Here is a 22,948-nt window from a genome sequence, read left to right as displayed (position 1 = left end):
GGGTGAAATATAAATTATCTCAGGATAAAACACTAAAATTAACAATCCCAAAATTAATACAACATGCGAAACAATTAATAAGAAATAATATCGGGATAACAAATCACAATATAACTTGTCTTCAAACCAAACGACTCTCTTAATATCCGTTAAATGATATGAGATTTATTTGTTAGAACTGAATAACATCACCGGAAAGGAGGAGAAAACAGTAGAATCATTTAACTTTTTGAAGATTGATGTTTCTGCTTTAACATTTGTACAACTTGTAATGCAGGTGGTAGTTTTTGGAGAAGAAAATATAAAGTTCAAATATTCTTAGGAAGCAGTTTTTATGTAATTCAGTACAATTTAGTGTTTACATAAGTAAAATCATTGTCTGCCAATAGAGGAATAAATGATTACTGCCATCAAATCTCTACTTTGGTTATATATGGTTATTATTACGGTTCACTGTAATTATAACCAACCTCTAAATTCTAATTATTATTATTTTGGTTATATTCCTGTGCTTCTATTATTACATATCTTGTACGGTGAAATAAAGTGACCACATACCTAAAACATATCATTTCTATTACAGTCTAAAAAGTAACGCATTATCTACCAAATGGTCCATCACTTTTTGGGTCCACAATTTTTTATTACTACATACTTTCTACGTGTAGCTTTTGTTTGTAACTGATCCACCATTCTCGCAATCTGTAAATGCTTTACACCTTTTTCTTTTCTTTTCTCCATTTAGTATAGTCTACATATGGAAATAGTCAATTTCTTTCTCAATAACAATTACTGTAGTTAATTAGCAATCTGAACTTCTTCAAAATATTACTAGATGTTTTAGAAAAAAGATGAAATTATTTTTTACTTTTTTTCAAATATATAACTTACTCTCCTAATGAATGGAGTGACAATTTAATGAGGCATTCAAATTCAAAGATTGAGAAAGGATAGTTTAGATAGATCTTTTTTACGGTTGAGGTTGGTAGATATTTGATTATTAGTGTGTAAAGCCCTTAGAAAACAGACCATATGGACTAGAGATAATAGTTCCTTCTTCCTTGTCAGAAATATCTAAATTGGGAGCAAACAGAACTCATGATTTTAGCCCAATATTGTCATCCATTTGCTTTGAGCCTGCTTGTCACCATTTTCATCCAGTTTTTCAAGTTTTAAAGGGCAAAACTTGTTTTATTTACAAGACTGTGATGTTCTTAAGTTATAATAAAATGGTAGAAATTTATTCAAATAATGATTACTAACTTCACGTTACCTTTTAAATTTTATCGTTTTTTTCTCTATACTATAAAATATTCTAGATTCCAGTTAATATCACATTTTTTCAATTGTATTAAATTGAGACAAAGATGTTTGTGGAAATACACAGTCAGGAAACTTTGTAACTTATTCTTTATTGATCCACTGGTTTTAGTTTTGACGTGTTTAAATCTATTTCGGTGAAACAATCCAAATACAAGAATCAAAGATTCAAATGATACATCTAGTGATGCAAGAGTAAAACACAATGCACCTACAGAGAGTCATGAAGTACTTTAGTAATGTCGAGTTTTAGCTAATAAAAGCATAACACAAACTTGAACATGAGATGGAATCGAAACAAATACTATAGAATTTCTCATACCCAGTCCATACACAAATGTCAAGGACGTGATATCCTATTAAACATATTTCTTGGATCTTCATCCACTTAACAACTGAAAAGCAAATACACATTTTCAGGTGCTCTTTTCTTTTTCTATTTAAGACTATCCTTTATTTTATTTTATTTTATTAGCTATACTACATCAAGCAAAAGAGGAAACGAAAGCAATCCACGCCAAAACTCTCAAACCACACTTTATTTTTATTGTTTAACCTTCTTTCCAGACGTATGTAGGAAGATGCTTCTCACAGTATATTCTGCAGTCAAGCAAACCTATTCCGCGACCTGTGCACTAGCTGCCTCCATCAGGCCGTTGCGTATCTGATCACCAATGTCACGAACATGGCCAGGACCATGTGGTATGAAAACTGTCGTGTTCTTTGAGGAGTTTCCAAGGTCTTTGATGGTGTCAAAGTACTGGGTGATCATTATAAGATCCATCACTTCTTTAGCAGAAGTGCCTTCTACTTTATGTGAGAAGTTCAAGATGTTTTCTCTCAAACCATCTGTAATTGCCTGCCTCTGCCTGGCAACCCCAACCCCACCTAAATACTTGGCTTCAGCCTCAGCTTCTGCTTTCTTAACTTGGAGAATCTTTTCTGCTTCTCCCTTGTATACACTAGCAAGCTGCATCCTTTGAGCTACAATACAGAATAAGATAAGAGCATATTATAGTTCAGATAACTGTCAATCCACGTCTCAGATAACCACAATCTATAATCTATTACGATACCTTGGGGGAACAATATCTTTTATGGCAATAATAAATATCTGAATCTCTTTATACCATGTTGTCCTCCATTATTTTAATCATTTAGTACTTCAGGAAACAAAAGGGACAGATTAGGTAAACTTTATCTCTCCACACACCATGTGTCCTTAATAGGCACCATGCTTGAAGATCACAAATTCCAACAGGTGCATTTGAACTTACTAAGGATTACAACAGATTGGTACCATCAATGTCTAATTCATACACCAATTGAGAAGTAGAAACTAAGTATTTTCGAAGTAGAAAAGGCAGAAAACTAAAATACCATCAACACTCTGTTTGTATGTCTATGTCAATTCCCCTTCAAAAGGTAAACCACACATCAAGAAATTTATTCATATGCAGAACTACACTATCAACTAAGTATTGTCAACACAGTTTTGTACACTAATTCAGAAGTAGGAAACTTAGAAACTTAAGTACCATCAACAGAGAGAAAAAAAGGAATGTACCATCAACATTATATTTGTATACTAATTCAGAAGTAGAAACTACTCCCCTTCTTACCAGCATTTATCTCGTTCATCGCCTTTCGCACAGAAGCATCAGGAATAATGTCAACCATCAGTATGTGCTCGATGTTATATCCATAAGCACCCATCACCTGATATATAAGATAAAATAAGAGACTCCGTGGAAACATGAATTTCCTACTGGGCTGGGGAAAGTTTCAAACCCTTGTAAGCTCTATAACAATGGCATAATGCAAAACATCCCTAAAGCTTCGGTATTACAGAACAGCTTCATGATCCAAACTCTCTCTGTTGCCAATTTCTCCTTTTATATAAGTCAGATTTACAGAGTATATTTTCCTTTTGCTGTGTGCTTCTTTTTCTTCTTCTTCCCCCCTCCCCCAAACCTTTTTTTTGGGGGGGGGGGGGGGGGGCAACAACCACCATACAGTGGGTTCACCTCAATTTCTATTTGACCAGTAAATATATACTAAAACAAATAAAGCTTATTCACGATCAACTTTAAACATTTTTCAATGACATACTAAAGAACAGAGAAGAAAGTACTAGAACACACACCAGACCAAAGCTCAGAAGTTACTGCAGTAGCATCCCCTTTTCCCTTTTGTAATATTTTTCCTTTTTGTGGGGCGCTGGAGGGGATGGAAGGACACTGTCATAAGGTTCTGCCTCATTTCAAATGCATAATAATATATTTTTTTAAATTCTTTGTGAGAGATAAAAAGAAATAGTACAACGTACTTAAGACAGCAGAGTAAAACTGAGTACTTTTCACTAACATATTACATACTGGAAAAAAGACCAGCAGAAAAGCTTATTTTCCTTCAATTAATGAGGAAGGTGACAACTTAGACTTAAAATTTCCACTTTCAAAATTTTGAGAGTATCTTTTCCAAAAGGGTTAATTGGTATTGTCACTTAACCATGCATACTGCTAGATAATAGGAGGAATGCTCTCTCAAAAAAGAAAAAAGAAATTCAGAGGAATAGTACAAAGTAAGGGAGGCAAAAGATCTTGGGTAAGAAACAAGTATTAGAACAATCCCAAGTTGCACCTTGCACGATAAAATCCCAACTAAGAAACAGATAAGTGCTAAAACACCAGAAAACTTTTGGGGAGCAAAAGTTTCCAAATGATTTTGTGCAGTTTAAGACCTTCCTTCCGCAGCAAAATCCAGGCTCCCAATGGTTTGAAACAAATTAAAATTGTGGAATTCATACACAGAAAACATATGAATAAAAGAATTAGTAGCTTTTTCCTTTGCTTTTCTTTTACACCCCCCCCCCCCCCCAACTATCCTACCAATCCCCTCTTTCCTGTTGATCAGGTTCTATTCCGAATTTAAAATGGAGCGAGGATTTTTTTTTTCCCAGTCACCATAAGGACACAAATTTACCTTCTCAAGTTCCTCCAACACAGCCTTAGCAACTTCATCCTTTTGCTCGAAAAGTTCATCCAAATTCATTTTGGGGACATGGGCTCGAACGACTAGAACAGTCCAGAACATTGAATGAAATGAGCATCATAGAAAGTGGCATAAATAAACAAGACAAAAGTAAACTCGCAAAAGTGAAACCAAAAGGAGACAAATTACCATCAAATACATAAGCCTGAATCTGCTCCTTTGGATTTTGCAACTCATAGAAAGCATCATCAGCATTTTGCCTGATCACTCTATATTGGATCGAGCACACTAAATGAACAAAGACATTGTCCTGAACAATTGCATATAAGTTAACTTTCTCCAGGCAAATCAACATATTCGATTATTCCCAACTTGAGCTTCTAAAACAAGACAAATTTTATCACTCCGCCTCTATCAAGTATACTGCTATCAATTCCCCAAAAAGATACAAGCTGCTTTATGGCAAAGTAAATTAGATCAAAAGGACCTCAAAAATCAAAGCATTGGAATATCATTCATAATATCATGGAGAACTATGATTAGCTCAGTGTCAATTTGAGGCGAATTGTCCACTTCCAGGAGCATCTAATGATAACATCCCCTACAATGGGGACAATGATGCTTTAAATTTCCAAAGAACAATTTTTGAGCAATTAATGTGTCAACACACAACTAGACGCTTAACAGAACAATCCATAGAAAGAAAGGAAGAATTACTACCTGCAGTTTCTATTCCAGTCCAGATGAGTAAAAAAGAATATAATTGCTCAGCGTGAATTACGCTGAAGAAACTGCACATTATCTGAAATCTAAATGACTTACAAACCGCAAAACTATTCATACATTGAAAACATGAACTGCAGACTAAATGGGCAGGTAAAGTTTTGTGGAAAATTAACTTCATGCTATCCAGAGAGCATCATTCTCTCTGACTTCTTTCAGAAATATAGCACCTCATAAAAAACAGAACAGTACAAGCGTGCTTGATATTCCTACAGGTTACATCAGACTGAATATACTTTCACATGCCGATATTAAGTTAACTCCTTCTAAAGTTTCTATTTCTCACAAGTCACAATCAACATGTCTTAGTGTTTATTCACTCATTTGATTTATGGCTTCAAATACCCTGTAGTTGCACATTTAGCTGATTAATCGATTTCATTTTGTTTATTTAGTACCATGTGTATCAGCATTATAAACATGTAATTTGTGACTTATGACTAACAATAAACATTTGAACAAAAATTGCATTAATAGGAGTGAATTTCGAAACGGCTAATATTAGAATTGTAATTAGCAACTGCAATAAAAAATATATACTATCACTTAAAAATAACCAATCGATCATTCAACTTTTGAATATGTAAAATCGGAAACGGTAGGGTTTTCAGGGACAAAAACGGAATAAAAATTCACCTTGGTTTTAGTCTCGATTTTGACATCGAGAGAACTGATCCTGGTGGAGAGAATTCCAGAAAGGCATTCGCCGGCGAAAGGATTGAAGAAGTTAAGCCCCGGTTCTGCTAGCCTGTCAAAACGTCCCCATTTCTCAACGACACCGACGCTCGCTTGTTCTATGCATCCACAGAATACACAGTTAGCATTTCCCATCGCTTCGTATTGCCAATTAGGGTTTGAGTAAATTTGATGTTGGTGATGAATTCAGGATTAGCGCGTTTTTGTACGAAGACCGCCTTGGCGGGTTTTTACTTCTTTTCTTTTTAATTACCGAATGGATATTTGTTAGCAATAAATTTAAGGGAAAAAGCGGTCACAACTTCTTTCACAAGAAAGATCTTCTTTAAAGAGGGAAATTTGCTTTTAGTCCCTTAAGTATTACCATATGTTTCTTCTGTTTGTAAACTTTTGTAAATTTAACAAATTATTAATTGCTTAAATTATTTAACTATTCAGGTGTTATATCACGTTTTGTACAGTAACTTCATATCTGTGAGCTATATTGTTCTAAAGATAATGTAAATATAAAGCTTTTTATATATAAAATGACCAGAATGCATATTTTAAATACGGAAAAGGATCTGATATGTTTCTCCACTACGATAAATTATTTAAAGTTGTCCCCCGTTATACTGTTGGACCATAAAACTCCCTGCCGGCTTACTATCCTAACACATGTATTCTTAAGTGGACGAAAGGGACACATGACATCCATCCGTGCCTTTTTTACATTTGATATCATATTTAATCGACCTGATCCACGATACCCCATACCCAAACCTCATAACCTTTAAAATATAACACAAAATAAACCCATTTCATTCTTTTCTCTTCTTTCTCTTTCATTCTCTAGAACTCTCTAACCTCTCTCTTCTCTGCTGACTGCCGATTTGAATAACAAATGCCATAAATGGTAATACCTTCCTCCATTAAAGTGATTCGTCTCTAGTATATTTTTTCTGTTGGTATTTCATCTTTTTAGTATATTTTCGTTTTTAGGGTTTTTATTCTAGGGTTTCGATTTCTTGGGTTTCATCTACATCCAACTTAAGTTTCTGCAATTTCAGTTATATATTCTTATTTCTTGTCTGTTTCTAGTGTTTGCATGCATGGTTTAAGTCTTTATTGTTGGGCTTCTCTGTTTTGTGGGATTTTGTGAGGTTATGTAGGGTTTGTTTTTTGTCTTTGTTAATAAAGTATAGTTGTGTTGTCCAAAGTATAGTTGTGTTGTCCAAAAATTCTGCACTTTTTCATTGTTTATTAACAACAATGGTCCCCAATTGTGTGGCCATTTGATAAAGTATTCAGGTATTTTGGATTCTTCTTTAAGGAGGGGACCTCTTGTCATAAAAAAATGTTCTTTTTGGCTTTAATTATTCTTTTCCACTACTAACTTTTACATTATTTATTTTATATTTTCTAAATGGTATATATTTTTTTTTGTGTGTTTGCTAGGTTATTGGAGGTGCTAGTCAACTTAATATTCAATTACGATGGTGATTGGGTTACTGAACCTGAAGTTGTCTACATAGAAAAATTGGTGAACACTTGGACATGTTATGACTCCGACTTACTTTCACACATAGACATAGTGAATGAATTCACAAATGAACTAGAATTTTTAGGGGTTCAACAATTTATAGTTGCTGCCCCATATGGTAAATTTTATGTGATTGAATGGGATGATGGTATTAGACATTTACAAAAGTTAATATATAATGAATTCAATGTAGTGAACCTATTTGGTGTAGATGAATGTTAATCCCCTATTTACTCTATTCCCAATATTGTACAATATGAGGAAGAATCTAATAAAATTATGGATGATGTTGGTACTGATTGTAGCTTAAGTGATGTATGATATGACTCTAGTGCTGATTCTAAAGGATACAATTCTGAAGAATTAGAAGCACTTAAAGCACAAAAGAAAAAGAAAATAATCGAAAAACTTAGTGACTACAAAGAGTTATACAAAGGCATGTCCTTTAAGAACATACCAGAAGCTAGGAAGTGTATAAAGTTGTATTCTCTTGCTAACTAAAAAAGATTGAAATTGGAGAAGAGTGACCTAGAAAGGCTTAGGTATAGTTGTGATATTGTTGGCTGACTTTTTTTTTTTGTTTAATTAATATCAAAAGAAAAGTTTGGTGGGGTTAAAATCAAGACTTTAAATGCTTAACTTGATTGTGACACTTCATTTGATAACAAAATTGTTGATTTTAGTACCATTGCACAATATTTCAAGAAGAAGTTACAAGATAATCCTACGTACAAGGTAAGGGAGATGGTGTTAGACTTGAAGAGAATTTTTGAGCTAAATGTTAGTCATGTGAAGTGCAAGAGGGCAACGAGGATGGTATTGGAGTCACTAGATAGTAGTTTTTCAGATGAGTACAATAAACTTGAGGCTTATGCTAATGAATTGAGAGAAAGTAACCCTGGTAGTGATGTGGTTGTTACCCTTTCAAAAGAGTGCACTTGAAGAAGGGAGAAGAAGGTTCTTGAGGATGTATGTGTGTTTACATGCTTTGAAGATGGGTTTCAATCTAGGATTGAGACCTTTTATTAGTCTGGATGGTACTTTTTGAAGGGCAAATCCAAAGGCCAACTGTTAGTGGCAGTTTCACAGGATTCACAGAATCATTTTTACCATTTGGTATGGGCAGTTATTGATAAGGAGACAAAAAATACTTGGAATTGGTTCCTGTAGTTGCTTCAATCTTCTTTGGACCTCATGGAAGAGGAAGGAATCACCTTTATGTCAGTTATGCAAAAGGTGAAGTTTCTGAACAATTATGTTTGCTTCAATTCAATCTTCTATTTACTTTTTAATTGATATATGTTTCTGACCAACTTTGTATGTTCTGGATAATCATTGTAGGGACTACTTGATGCAGTCAAAATAGTCCTTCCACATGCACATTACAGGTATTGTGTTAGACATATTGAGTCTAACTGGTACAAACAGTACAACATTGGAAAAAACAAGAAGCTTTTATGGTGGTGTGCATGGTGCACATATGCAGAAGATTTCAAGATCAGCTACAAAAATTAGGGGACTTGAACAAAGATGTTGCATAGGCTTTGTTGAGGTACCCACATCAGGCCTGGTGTAGAGCATATATGGACACAACATACAAGAATCAGTCGGTTGATAATAACTTGACTGAATCCTTCAACAAGTAGATTGTGGATGCAAGGCATAAGCCTATAATCAAGATGCTAGAGGACATCGAGAACATGAAGAAGAAGTTAGGAGTTGGAGACATAATTTCAGTCCAAAATGCATGGACTTGTACAATGAGTACCTGTAGATTGCTCAAACAGCCTGTGAAGTAAATGCAAATGGGAAAAATGGCTATGAAGTTACAGAAGGATCTGACAAGCATTGTGTCAATTTGGATGTGAAGAAGTGCACTTGCAGGTCATGGACCTTACATGAATCCCATATCCACATGTTATTAGAGCTATACTTCATGACTCTGGTTATCCAATGATAGAAATCAACTGGTGGTATAGCAAGGAGGTATTTCTGCTGACTTATAGACACAAGATCCATCCTGTTACGGGAGAAACTTTTTTGGAAGATTGAACCATCTCAAGCAATGAAGCCTCTAGAGTTTGTGAAGTTAGCTGACATACCAAAGGGAAAGAAGCAAAGTAAGAGTGGAAGAACTGAAAAAGCTACCACCAGTTCAGCACCTGCTGCAACAACTGAGCAGGCTGCCACCAGTGCAGCACCTATTGCAACAAAATCAAAAGGAAAGCAGCAGAGGAAGAGGCCAAGTTGTTTGATAGATCATGAACTGAACCAAGTCAGGACAGTTTAACACCTCAAGTTGAAAATGATATCAACTGATCATCACCTCAAGCCACTCAACCAAGTCAGGATAACAGGCTTAGGTTCATGCTTACACCTGGAGTTGTGCTTAGGCCAAGAGTTAGACATGAAGAAGATGTTGTGCTTAGGCCAAGAGTTATATTAGAAGTAACTACAAGGCTCAAGATGAGACAACAGGTACAAATACCAGTTGGAACAAGGTCAATCAAATTTACTGGTGATCATACTAGTGTTAGTGTGCCAACAGATCTACCATATTCAACACCAACATTATAGTGGAAGAGGAAGGCTGTTATAAATGCAAATCAGTTGGAAAAACAAGGGCAAGAAAGAATTGGGAAGCTGAAATTAAGGAGAGAAAAATGAAGACAAAGCTGGATTTTTTTGTTATGTGTGGGATGTATTTACTGCAAACTTAATGACATTTATCTCCCATTTAGTATTATGTAATTAATGGTTGGTTCTGAATATTGTCACTAGATATCATATTATGATCCGGTGATGTAATTACAGTTTTTTTGGTGTATGTTTTTGGTGATGTAATTACTGAAGTTACTGTGAAGAAGTGTATGTTTTTGGTGATGTAATTACTGAAATTGGATGCCATATTAATCTAACTATTTCGAAGTTGTAACTTGCCATATTGAAGTTCAATATTGTAAGTTATATGTTGTACGTATTTGTCTTCAAGTGTCTATGATTCGAAGTGTCTTCAAGCATTTGGAAGAAAACATGTTTCATTTACAGCTTTGGTGAAGGAATTAAATAATTGAAACTAGTACAAGTCAGTAGATATGAGCATAAAAAAGGACAGTAGATAGAACATCAAAACACTAGTACTTGGAACATACATTAACAATTGATGTCATTGTTTTACAATGGCTAAAAACATCAAAAGTCAATAGATAGGAGCATAAAAAATAGTAGATAGAAATGTCTAAGTATTACAAGAACTAGGAACTGAAATATGAAGCATATGCCATCTTTCTTTTACAGAATTTACTTCATCCACATTGCCGCAACAAATCCAACAAAAAGTTCAACTGAAATCAAAATAAACATCTTCATCTTAACCACTTTATCTTAGATTTCCCTTGCTTTGTTCACTGTAACATTTTTTGCAGCCTCCAAATCTTCAACTTTTTCCAACATTTTGTCCCTTTCTAACGTGCATGACTCCAACAATTGCTTCAACATATAGATTGTAACATTAGCAACATCCAATTTACACTGCATCTTATTGATTTCTATCAACGCTCGGTCCGAAAAGGGTTATTATTGTTATTTTCAATATCCACACGACTCATTCTAACGATAATGAACAATAATTAGGTTATAAGGAATAAAAATTCAATTTTTGTACAAACAATTAACAAACTAAACATATGAAAAATTTCAACTTACTTCAGGTTTAGCACATTTATAGAATCTCCTTCCGGGATTTTGAGGTGTGATCGATCGGAAGTGGTTGGCAATCTCTCCACAATGGCACCTCCTCTTTGATGTAGCACTACACTCCGACATTTGACCCACTTTTACCACCACCAACAGAAAAGGAATTTATGATGAAATTTGTTGAAATGAGCAGTCTCGATGGAGCTTAGAGCTTAGAGGGTTTTGATGGAAATGGATGTAGGAGTATAATTTAGGGTTGGAGGTTTATTTTGTGTTATATTTTATGGGTTATGAGGTTTGGGTATGGGATATCATGGATCAGGTCGATTAAATATGATACTAGATGTAAAAAAGGCACGGATGGGTGCCACGCCTCCCTTCCGTCCACTTAAGGATACATGTGTTAGGATAGTAAGACAGCAGAGAGTTTTATGATCTAATAGTATAACGGGGGACAACTTTAAACAATTTATCATAGTTGAGGGACAGATCAAACCCTTTTCTATTTTAAATATTCAAGGTTAGATATGTTTATTGAAATATCATAAGGACCAAACTTAAAATTAACCAATAATCAAAGGATCAAAAGTGTAATTTCCCCTTTTTAAAATTAGGTCCTTTATAAACTTAAGAATTTTTTTTGAAGATTTTTTTGTATGAAACGTATGCGAGAAAATAGTCCTCTTTTTCTTTTATGTTGCTATATTATGATTTTCTAAGAAAAACATTTTTTAAGACCGTCTTAAAAGAAATAAAGTGTTAGTGTATAGTAGTATTTACAGATGATTTTATCTTGTAAATAGAGATAAAGTTTTATTTCTTAGTTAAAGACTGTCTTATGTTTTTATTAGAGATGGAGTTCCAATTGTCTCTAAAAGTTTTATCTTAGCTTGTTCAAGTTCCTATTCTATGACTAGAACTTTAATGTATTTTTAGGACACTAATAGTATTTGATAAATTACTTTGAGATTACAATTTGTTTTATCCCCTTCTTGCTCCCTCGTTCCTTTTCTCTCTCACATTTCTCTCTTTTCTTATTTTTTATTTTTTTTTCTCGTTTCTACAATTACGGTATGCGTTTAAAGGAAATAGAATATATTTTTAAGACACTATGTACATGATATGTATCTCTTTCAGTCTTTCTCATTAATTATTGGTTAGATTGATTACCCTTATAGTCAACATTTTAAAATTTCCTTAACTGAAAGCTTCTTAATCATCATATGAAAAATTGAAAGACTTGGTCGAATATTAATAATGTCAACCTTTTTTATTTTCTATTTTGGTAGTTGGTGAGCTATATTCTTTGACAAAGAGGAAATCGTCGACTTAGATTTGCATTTCATCTCCTATCAGAAACAGAAACTAACCTATTATCATTCTCTGGAAAGATCGTATATAATTAAACAGAAACTGTATCAGTAGGGTGATGTTTTATACTTCAATGCCACACAAGTTGGGTGATTTGTATGGTGTCAAATTTTCGCGTGCACTAATTATAGAAGTACCTGGTTTTTCTACGTATTTCTTATACTGTTGTGGAAATAGTAAATGCGAAAAGTAAAGAACACAAGTATTTTTATGTGAAAAATACACGGCTCAAAAGGTGAAAAAATCCCGACCTATTACTTAGTAGGATTTTTTCCTACACTTCACTAAATCACTGAGCTAAAAATAGCATTTACAAAACTCTTCGCAAACCTAAGGATTACATCTAATTCCATTGTGGCAACCAACCTCTAACTGTTTCCACAACTTCAAGTTAACTCTAACTTGAATACAATACTGAGAGTACCTAATACAATTGCTTCTACATAAAGCTGAAAGGTACAACTTGAAACACCTACTACAATGAAACTAGAATAAAAGACAAACACTTGAAACTGGTTCTTCTATTTGGTTCGTGTAGCTTCAGGTTCACACACTTGAATCACACAAGAGTTGTTTGTAAAATGCCTTGTTATTTTGTTCTCAACTCACATTTAACTTCAACGTTTGTGCGTACTTGTAAAATGAGAACATCCTGCAATATATAGAGTTAGTAGAATAGGAAATAACTTGAGTTCCAATGTTATACTCTTCCTTGGTGGAAGAGTTCTAGTTATTTTCAACTTCTAACTGCTCCCTTATCTAGGATAGAGTTCTCTCGAGTAAGGAGTCCTTCTCCTTATCACTTATTCAATCTTTTCGTTCAAGAGATATCAGATATAACCACTTAAGCTTATCTCCTTCATGTGCATACCTTGTGCTTGAATCTGCCTGTGTCTGTGTACACTGTGTATGGACCTGATTAATGCTTGAGTTCCTTTGTCAATCATCAAAATAAACTTCACTTGGGTCCAACAAATTCTCCCTTTTTGATGACGACAAACTCTGTGCTTTTCATAAGCATAAGACCCTATTTCAACTCAGCTCAACATCAACACAAAGTTAGAACACTTTCCATTTTTAAAGTCACAAATCATCAAGGACCAGGTTCATTAGATTATAAACATCATAGTCCAAAGTAAAAAAGCACAACCTATCTTCCCCTTTTTGGCATCATCGAAAAGTTACATAATTATGTTAGATAACTAGATTTTAATAAAAATTATTCATGGCCACTGGGACTACTTCAAATGTAAATATGGAGTCAAGCATCATATATCAATCTAATGATATTAGCTATCTAAGAAGCATCAACAAACAGTTAGAGCATAAAAGCAGTTGATTGTCATTGATACTAGTCATCCGCAAAGCATAAAAAAAAATAAAGATAGTAGATCATGAACAAAAAGAACAAAAAGAAATCCCATCCGGGTCACTGATTTGTGTTAGGATCGGGTTACCGGATAGTGCAAAATTTAGCCAAACAACGTTATAATGACAATAACAAAGACAATGCAAGTTGGTAATAACGGCAATTAAAGAAGATAAAGAAGACACAAATTTAACATGGTTCGGTCAAGGTAACCTACGTCCACAAGCGGAGAGGAGCAATTTTACTATACCAACAAGAGTACAAAAGAGAGTAAAAAATTAGAGTAAATACTCTAATTAGTCCCAAATACCCCAAGAGAATAACCTCACAAGATCACTCTAAAGAAAGGGTTCACACAAGTATTTTCCGACACTCACTCTCTTACAAAATACTCTATAATGAAATAAATGAGGAGAAAGAAAGACAAGAGTGAAAAGCTCTTGAATTGGTGTGTTTACAAATGAGGAGAAACTCCTCTATTTATAGCAAGAAATCCTTGGCCTAATAATGGATATTATGTCATGGCAAATGTCATGATCCACAAATTTGTTATAATAGATATTATGTCATGATAAATGTCATGAACCACAAATTTGTTATAATGGATATTATGTCATGGCAAATATCATGAAAATTTGGCCATATTACAAATCTCCATCTTGGCCTAATTTCAGCTTATTTATAGTAAATTTGCTCCACCTTCTCCGCAAAAATCTCAATGGGCAAAATCATTCTTCATAAATACCAATCAAGTTCAGGCAAAGCTTGAACTTGGACACTGGAAGAGGTTTTGTGAATATGTCATTAGGATTGTCTCTAGTGTTGATCTTCTGAACAGAGACTTTTCTTTCAGCAATGGTTTCTCGGATGAAATGATACTTTATATCAATGTGCTTCGTCCTCTCATGATACATTTGATCTTTAGTCAAGTGAATGGTACTTTGACTATCACAGAAAATGGTAATACCACTTTCGTATAAACTGAGTTCCGCAAATAGACCCTTCAACCATAAAGCTTCTTTGATCGCCTTGGTCACTGCCATATATTCTGCTTCGGTAGTAGATAAAGCTACTACATGTTGTAATGTAGCTTTTCAACTAATAGCGCAACCACCGATGCAAAATACATAGCCTGACAGTGATCTTCTTTTGTCAAGATCACCTGCATAATATTAGTCTACAAAACCAACCAAAGTGTTAGTATTTCTCCCAAACTCCAAACATGTGTTTGAAGTACCTCGCAAGTATCTGAGAATTCATTTCACAACATGCCAATGTGCTTTACCAGTGCAAGTCATATACCGGCTTACCACGCTCACTACTTGTGAAATGTCTGGACGTGTACAAACCATTGCATACATAATATTACCGACTGCACTGGAATAAGGAACCTGTGCCATGTACCTTTCTTCTTCCTCTGACTGCGGGGGCTGAGCAACTGATAACTTAAAATGAGCAGCAAGAGGGGTACTAACTGGTTTAGCATCTTTCATGCCAAACCTCTCCAAGACTTTCTCCAAGTACTTCTTCTGGGGTCAGAAATAGCATGTTGGCTTTTCGATCTCTTTTGATCTCCATGCCAAGGATTTTCTTAGTTGCTCCCAAATCTTTCATCTCAAATTCACTTTTCAGCTGACTTTTCAAGTTGTGAATTTCTGGTAAATCCTTAGCAGCAATGAGCATGCCATCAACATATAATAATAGGTATATAAATGAACCATCATTTAACTTCCGAAAGTAAACACAACTATCATACATGCTCCTTGAATAACCATGACCCAACATAAAAGAATCAAACCTTTTATACTATTGTCTTGGAGACTGCTTTAATTCGTACAAGGATTTCTTCAACAAGCAAACATGATCTTCTTTTCCTTCAATTTCAAATCCTTTGGGTTGATGCATGTATATTTGTTCCTCAAGTTCGCCATGTAAGAAAGCTGTCTTAACATCAAGTTGTTCTACTTCCAAATCATACATGGAAACGAAGGCAAGCAAGACACGAATAGAGCTATGTTTAACAACAGGTGAGAAAATATCATTAAAATCAACTCCTTGTACCTGACTATAGCCCTTTGCAACTAATCGTGCCTTATACCTCGCATCTTCAACCCCTGGAATGCCATCCTTTTTCTTGAAAACCCATTTGCAACTAACAATTCTTTTTCTTGATGGCGGATTCACAAAAGACCAAGTACCATTCTTGTGGAGAGAATCAATTTCTTCATTCATTGCAATCAGCCACTTGGCTGAGTCAGCACCAGAAACTACTTTTGAATATTTTGATGGTTCTCCAATTTCTTCAGTTTCCTGTGCAACTGAAAAAGAAAATGCAACATAATCTCCAAACCTTAATGGTTGTTTACCTTCTCTTCTTGGTCTATGTTTGGCTATAGAATACTCTTCTTCTTCTTCTGGTTCAACTTCAGGAGTCTCAATTTCAGGAATTTCAGCTTCTGTCTCAACTTCAGGAGTTTCAACTGTATTTTGCTCCAAAGTTGATGAGCTTGGATTAGAAGGAATGCCAATCTCAATCTCTACCTGGTTCTGTGTACACTTTCCTATATCTGTATCACAAGAACTAGAAGACTCTTTTCTAGAATGTAACATAGAGGATTCATCAAAGGTTACATCTCTGCTAATTATAAATTTTGGTGCCATGGGATCAGGATACCATAGTCAGTATTCTTTCACCCCAGATGCATACCCAAGGAAAATGCACTTTTTAGTCCTTGGCTCTAATTTTCCATCATTTACATGCATGTATGAATGGCAACCAAATATATTTAAATCAGAATAATTAGCAGGAGTACCTGACTATATTTCCTCCGGAGTCTTAAAGTTCAAAGGTACAGAAGGAGCTCGGTTGACAATATAACAAGCTGTAGAGATAGCTTCTGCCCAAAAGGCGTTTGTCAACCCAACATTTGAAATCATGGAACGAGCCCTTTCCAAAAGAGTTCTATTCATCCTTTCTGCCACACAATTTTGCTGAGGTGTCATTGTCACAGTACGATGTCGAGCAATTCCTTCATTCTTGCAAAATTCGTTGAATTCATCACTAAAAAATTCCAAGCCATTATTTGTTCTAAGCCGCTTAACCTGTTTTCCTGTTTGCTTCTCAATCAAAACTTTTCATTGTTTGAAATTTAAGAAAACATCACTTTTATTTTTCAGGAAATAAACCCAAACTTTTCTTGAATAATCATCAATGAACATTAACATATACCTGGCACCACCTTTTGATGGGGTACGTGAAGGAACCCAAAGATCTGAATGAATGTAATCCAAAGTACCTTTTGTTCTATGAATCGCTGGAGATTTGATGCTGACTCTTTTCTGCTTCCCGAACACACAATGTTCACAAAACTCCATATTTCCGGTACTTTGGCCACATAAGAGACCTCTTTTGCTGAGGATGGAAAGACCTTTTTCACTCATATGCCCCAATCGAATATGCCACAATTTGGTGATGTTAGAATCTGATTTTTCTGATATTGAAACTGCAACAACACCTGTAATAGTAGATCCCAAAAGAGTATACAACGTACCAGTTCTGCGTGCTTTCATGATCACAAGAGCACCATGAGAAATTTTCAGAACTCCACCTTCACCTGTGTACTTGCATCCAAGAGATTCTAGAGTGCCTAAAGAGATGAGATTTTTCTTCAAGTCAGGAACATGTCTAACATCGGTGAGAGTTTTCACCATACCATCGTGCATTTTGATTCGGACTGTACCTTTTCCAATAACTTTGCAGGCAACATTGTTGCCCATCAAGACAACTCCACCTCCAATAGATTCATATGTGGTAAATAAATCCCGACTGGGACACATATGATAAGAACAACCTGAATCTAAAATTCACTCATTGTTAGATTTGAAACTATAATTAGTTGCTAAAAAAATAGTTCCATCAATCTCATCAGCAGCTACACTTGCTTCGGCAGTGTCAGTATTTTTGTGCTCATTTTTCTTTTCTGTATGCTTTTCTTTGTTTTTCAATTTAAAGCATTCGGAAATAATGTGACATTTCTTATGACAATATTTGCACATGACATTTCTGTATCTGGATTTTGACCTTGATTTAGGTTTCTCACTAGTTGAATCTTTCTTATTAGATCTACCTCTTATGAATAAACCTTCCCCTTGGTTCCCACTAGTTTCTCCACTAATATCTCTATCTATTTGTTCTTTTGATTTCAAAATAGATTTGATATCTTTATAAGAGATATTATCCTTTTCATAAGGCATAATATCTATTATATGTTTAAACGACTGGGATAAGGAAACAAGCAATAATACAGCTTGATCCTCATCTTTGATTTCAGCATCTATGTTCCTTAAATCCATAAGAAGAGAATCAAAAGTATCAAGATGTGTACGTATAGAGGTACCTTCAGCCATACGAAAAGTGTAGAGTTTTTGCTTTAGGTAAAGCTTATTTTCTACTGTTCTTTTCATATATAGGGTTGTAAGCTTTTCCCATATGCCTTTGGCTGAGCTTTTTACTGCAACTTCACGTAAAACCTCATTTGAAAGATATAAAATAATACCTATTTTTGCCTTTTTGTCTATGACGACAAACTCCTCGTCCGTCATTTTATCTGACATCTTCTCCTTTCCTTGCAGTGCAAAATCTAAGCCATCCTAAATTAGGATAGCTTCTATATTTAATTACCACATTCCGAAGTTTGCACTTCGGTCAAATTTCTCAACATAAGACTTTGTTAGAGTCATTTTTGGCTATTTAGACTAACCCGGTTAGATCTGGCTCTGATACTAATTTGTTAGGATCGGGTTACCGGGTAGTGCAGAATTTAGCCAAACAACGTTATAATGACAATAACAAAGATAATAAAAGTTGATAATAACGGCAATTAAGGAAGATAAATAAGACACAAATTTAACGTGGTTCGGTCAAGGTGACCTACGTCCATAAGCGGAGAGGAGTAACTTTACTATACCAACAAGAGTACAAAAGAGAATACAAAATTAGAGTAAATACTCTAATTAGTCCCAAATACCCCAAAAGAATAACCTCACAAGATCACTCTAAAGAAAGGGTTCACACAAGTGTTTTCCAACACTCACTCTCTTACAAAATACTCTATAATGAAATAAAGGAGGAGAAATAAAGACAAGAGTGAAAAGCTCTTTAATTGGTGTGTTTGCAAATGAGGAGAAACTCCTCTATTTATAGTAAGAAATCCTTGGCCTAATAATGGATATTATATCATGGCAAATGTCATGATCCACAAATTTCTTATAATGGATATTATGTCATGGCAAATATCATAAACCACAAATTTGTTATAATGGATATTATGTCATGGCAAATGTCATGAAAATTTGGCCATATTACAGTTTGTCTAACTAGGCTATGAAGGTTTCAAGGCTGGGAAGGACCAGGTTCTTCGTTTCTGGCCTGAAGTAGTTTCATCATATCATGAAGAATGCCATCATTCTTCTCCTTCTCCTTTCCAAGCTTAGCCCTGAGAGCACCCCTTTCAGTTTCTACTTCAACCAGCCTCTTCTTCAGCCTCTCAATCTCAACATCCTTAGCCTCTCTCTCCTGTACCAAAGCTCGCACTTTGCTGTTCACAGGTACCTTCTTGGATGAACCGGGTTCTTTGGGAGTGGTGTGGACTTCATAGTCATATGCAGTCAAAGTGTTTGCCCCAAAGTGATCATTGCTTGTACCAACTTCCCATTTCTTGATGGGTACCTTGAAGTGTGCAAGTACAACCGTGATAATGAAACCATAGGGTATGGAATTAGTTTTGGTGCTAGTCAAAGAAGTTGGATAATAAATCGAGGTCAGTTTATTTGCCTTCTACTGTCCAAACATTCCATAAGGAGCAGGTCCATGAATGTGGCAATGTGCCTTCTTTCCTGCCTGGGCAGCACAACCTTGTTAACAAATTCAAATAACACTTTGTGGGGAGACTTCATCTCACTTTTGTATATAGCCTTGGGCTGAAGCTCTTTTACATTGTCACCAAACTTCCTTGTAATGGCAAGTGATGTGGAGTGGTTTTTTAGGCTTGGCCATTTTAACTTTTTGTAGTCATTGTACTCTTCAACAGGTACTCGCAGAATTTATCCCAATTCCTCGTCATCAAAGCTCACAGTTACCCCCTTTACCACACTGGTGACACTGCCATTTTTGATCTCACAGTTTGCCATGAACTCCACAATTTCAGTTCTGGCAAGCTTTCCATCCATCTAAAGGACAATGTCCATCCAGCCCTGTAGTTGTAGTTTTTCTAGCAGCATTATCATGCTATCCTCCTCCAAGTCCCTGAGGAGTCTACCTTTCAGGATGGTTCTTTTCCCAAACTTAACCATCTTGTCCTTCTCTGCATCAGACTCTTCTTCTTCTTCTTCTTTACTCTCTTCTTCATCCACTACTTTCACTTTACTAGACTTCAAAGCAGACCTGGTTCTTTTTGCCAAGGTAGAATGTTGTGTTGACTTAGTTTTCGAAAGAGACTTCTTTTTGGAAGTCTTGATTTTCTTTGCTTTCGGAGTCACAAACTCCACCTTTTCAGCCTACTCTTCATCACGAAGGACCAGGTCTATCTCCTTAATTTTCATTGCCTCAACAGGCTCAACCACCTTTTTTTTCCTTTTGTAATAACTTTTCTTTTACTTTCTTTCAAGGCCTTCTCAATTTCAGCCTCACTTTGCTTCTTTTGACTCCTTGTAGCTCTTTCTCTTGTGGGAGGAGTCTCTATAGGGATAGAACATACATCCTTTCTCTTATTATTTGCCCTAGCAGTTCCAAAGATTTTAACTCCTGAACTCTTCTTCCTTTTTAGATTATAGCTATCAGACACACGCTTCAGTAGATTTTCGAGGGGTTCCTGTCTTGATGGAATAGGTTCTTGAACATTCTTCCCCAATCTAACCAACCACTCAACAACTTCTCCAGATCCACTTTCCCCTTTTTCTCTCACACGTTCTTCTTCTCTAGCAGATTCCTCATTCCATACTACCATAGCTCCAGATCCTTCAGTCAAACCAACAGGAGTGGGTGAAGATTCAGCCACTCCTTGTCCCATTCCCCTCACATCACCTTGAGCACCCTCACTCTCCTTTTCTTTTCTCATTTTATTTTTACCACCAATTTTTCCAGACTCAGTGGTCTCTACCCCACCCACAGTTCCCACCAGAACAAATCTATTTTCCAGATTTGCAGCAACCTCTGAGATTACTTCAGATATAATTTTAGGGTCAAATATTACCTGCTCTGTTTCATAAGAAATAATTTCTTCCCCCTCAATTGCAGACTTAAAAGAATCTTCAGATTTTTGGGGTTCATCTGCCTGACTTGCCTTTAGTTGCTCATTAATTTTCTTGATTTGTTCTCCTCCAGCAACTACTTTGCGAGCAAGCATCTTAAATCTTCCTTTCTTAGAGATAGGTGTGGTTGAAAGAGTGGGTGTGGATTCTTTGGGTGGTGATAAGGGATTTCCAGATGCATTAGCCATTGATGGTTAGAGGGTGAGAAAAGATGAGTATGCGTGTGTTTAGAAGATGAGATAAGATATAGAGAATTGTTTGGCGGCTGAAAATTTAGAAGTGAAGAAACAACTAAGGCCTAATTAATATAAAGAGGAAGAGTTTAATTGGGTAACGACAGCTTTTTTAGAAGCTCAGAAGTCTAATCAAACTAGGAGTCAGTTTGAAAAGACGTTGAAGACTCTCCCTAGAATCTAGGCACTTATTATATTTTTAGACTCTATTTGGATAAAATCGGTTCATTTTGTAACGGATAAACTCAAGGAGGTTAGGATTAAATGGGACTCTCCTTTTTATCATAATCCAAATATAATTATTTCAAAGTATGCAGAGTGGAGAGTACGTACCATGTACGTAATCTTGATGAACCAGGTTCTTTACTGAGAAATCTCTTGTGTAAGTCTGAATTTTTCAAGAAAATAAAGATAATATCATTAGATATTAATGAGACATTTTAGCACATGACACAAGATTATACTGATGAAAGTATGTGACTGAGCAAAATCTAATATAATTATGTACAAAAATTCACAGATTTTCTAACCAATATTTTTTTGAGTTAGAACTGTTTCCTTTTAGGTGATCTTAATCATACCTAATTCTAACTTGTTCCTTTAAAAGTGATCTCTACTTAGAGCTTTTGTGAAGATGTCAGCTAATTGTTTGTCAGTAGCACAAAATTCCACAGAGATCAAACCTTTTTCATAGTTGTCCCTCAAAAAGTGATGCCTAACATCTATGTGCTTAGTTCTTTTGTGATGAACCGGGTTCTTGGTCATACTAATTGCACTGGTGTTATCACAAAAGATGGGGATACAACCTACATCAATTCTAAAGTCCATTAATTACTGTTTGATCCACAACAATTAAGCACAACATGAGGCAGCAATAACATAATCAGCTTCAGTAGCAGATAAGGCCATAAAATTTTGCTTTTTGGTGGCCCAAGACTCAAGATATGAGCCAAGAAAGTGTGTCGTACCCGAGGTGCTCTTTCTATCCACAAGAAAACCTACATAATCAGTATCAACATATCCCACTAAGTTGAAATTACTACCTTTTGGATACCATAGACAAAGGTCAGTGGTGCCTTTTAGGTATCTCAAGATCCTCTTGACAACAGTCAAGCGAGACTCCTTTGGATTTGCCTAAAATCTAGCACAAAGGCCTACACTGAAAATAATGTCAGGTCTGCTAGTAGTGAGATATAACAAAGAGCCAATCATTTCCCTATACAACTTCTGATCAACCGATGAACCATGTTCTTCTACATCAAATTTTGTGGTTGTTGCTATAAGAGTATCAATTTCTTGGTATCTTCCATTTAAAACCTTTTGAGCAACTCTTTCACATACTTTTGCTGATGGATTATAGTTTCATTTGAATTTTCTTTAATTTATAAGCCTAAAAAGAAATTAAGCTCACCTATCATACTCATTTCGAATTCACTCCCCATTAGTTTAGCAAATTATTTACTTAACTTATCAGTAGTCGCTCCAAATATTATATCATCAACATATATCCGAACTACCACTTCTCTTATAGCCATGCTCAAGCAAGAATTTTGATAATCTTTCATACCATGCTCTTGGAGCCTGCTTGAGCCCATAAAGTGCCTTGTCAAGCTTGTACACATGATCATGACATTCCTTGCTTTCAAAGCCCGGAGG

The 22,948-nt window shown here is 35.3% G+C and overlaps 1 protein-coding gene across 1 annotated transcript; it reads right to left on the bottom strand.

Annotated features, from left to right (window-relative positions):
- Positions 1-1,609: 1,609 nt before the first annotated feature.
- On the bottom strand, positions 1,610-6,092 carry LOC104089855 (hypersensitive-induced response protein 4). The gene is made up of 5 exons (XM_009594858.4): positions 5,734-6,092; positions 4,504-4,624; positions 4,306-4,397; positions 2,943-3,039; positions 1,610-2,304 (listed from the first exon to the last, which is right to left on the bottom strand). The coding sequence occupies exons 1-5, from the start codon at positions 5,926-5,928 to the stop codon at positions 1,937-1,939; spliced, it is 873 nt and encodes a 290-aa protein (XP_009593153.1). The 5' UTR covers positions 5,929-6,092; the 3' UTR covers positions 1,610-1,936.
- Positions 6,093-22,948: the final 16,856 nt, after the last annotated feature.

Source organism: Nicotiana tomentosiformis, chromosome 3 (genome assembly GCF_000390325.3).
Source record: "Nicotiana tomentosiformis chromosome 3, ASM39032v3, whole genome shotgun sequence".
NCBI classification, from domain to species: Eukaryota; Viridiplantae; Streptophyta; class Magnoliopsida; order Solanales; family Solanaceae; genus Nicotiana; species Nicotiana tomentosiformis.
Note: the sequence above shows the minus strand (reverse complement) of the source record. Positions and strands in the feature narration are given on the sequence as shown.

Excerpts from the sequence above, each read along its gene's own strand:
- LOC104089855 (XM_009594858.4), bottom strand. The coding sequence starts at position 5,928 with ATGGGAAATGCTAACTGTGTATTCTGTGGATGCATAGAACAAGCGAGC. Across the intron at positions 4,625-5,733 it reads AAATCGAGACTAAAACCAAG|GACAATGTCTTTGTTCATTT; the intron begins GTGAATTTTTAT and ends GCAATTGTTCAG. Across the intron at positions 2,305-2,942 it reads GATGAACGAGATAAATGCTG|CTCAAAGGATGCAGCTTGCT; the intron begins GTAAGAAGGGGA and ends TCTGTATTGTAG.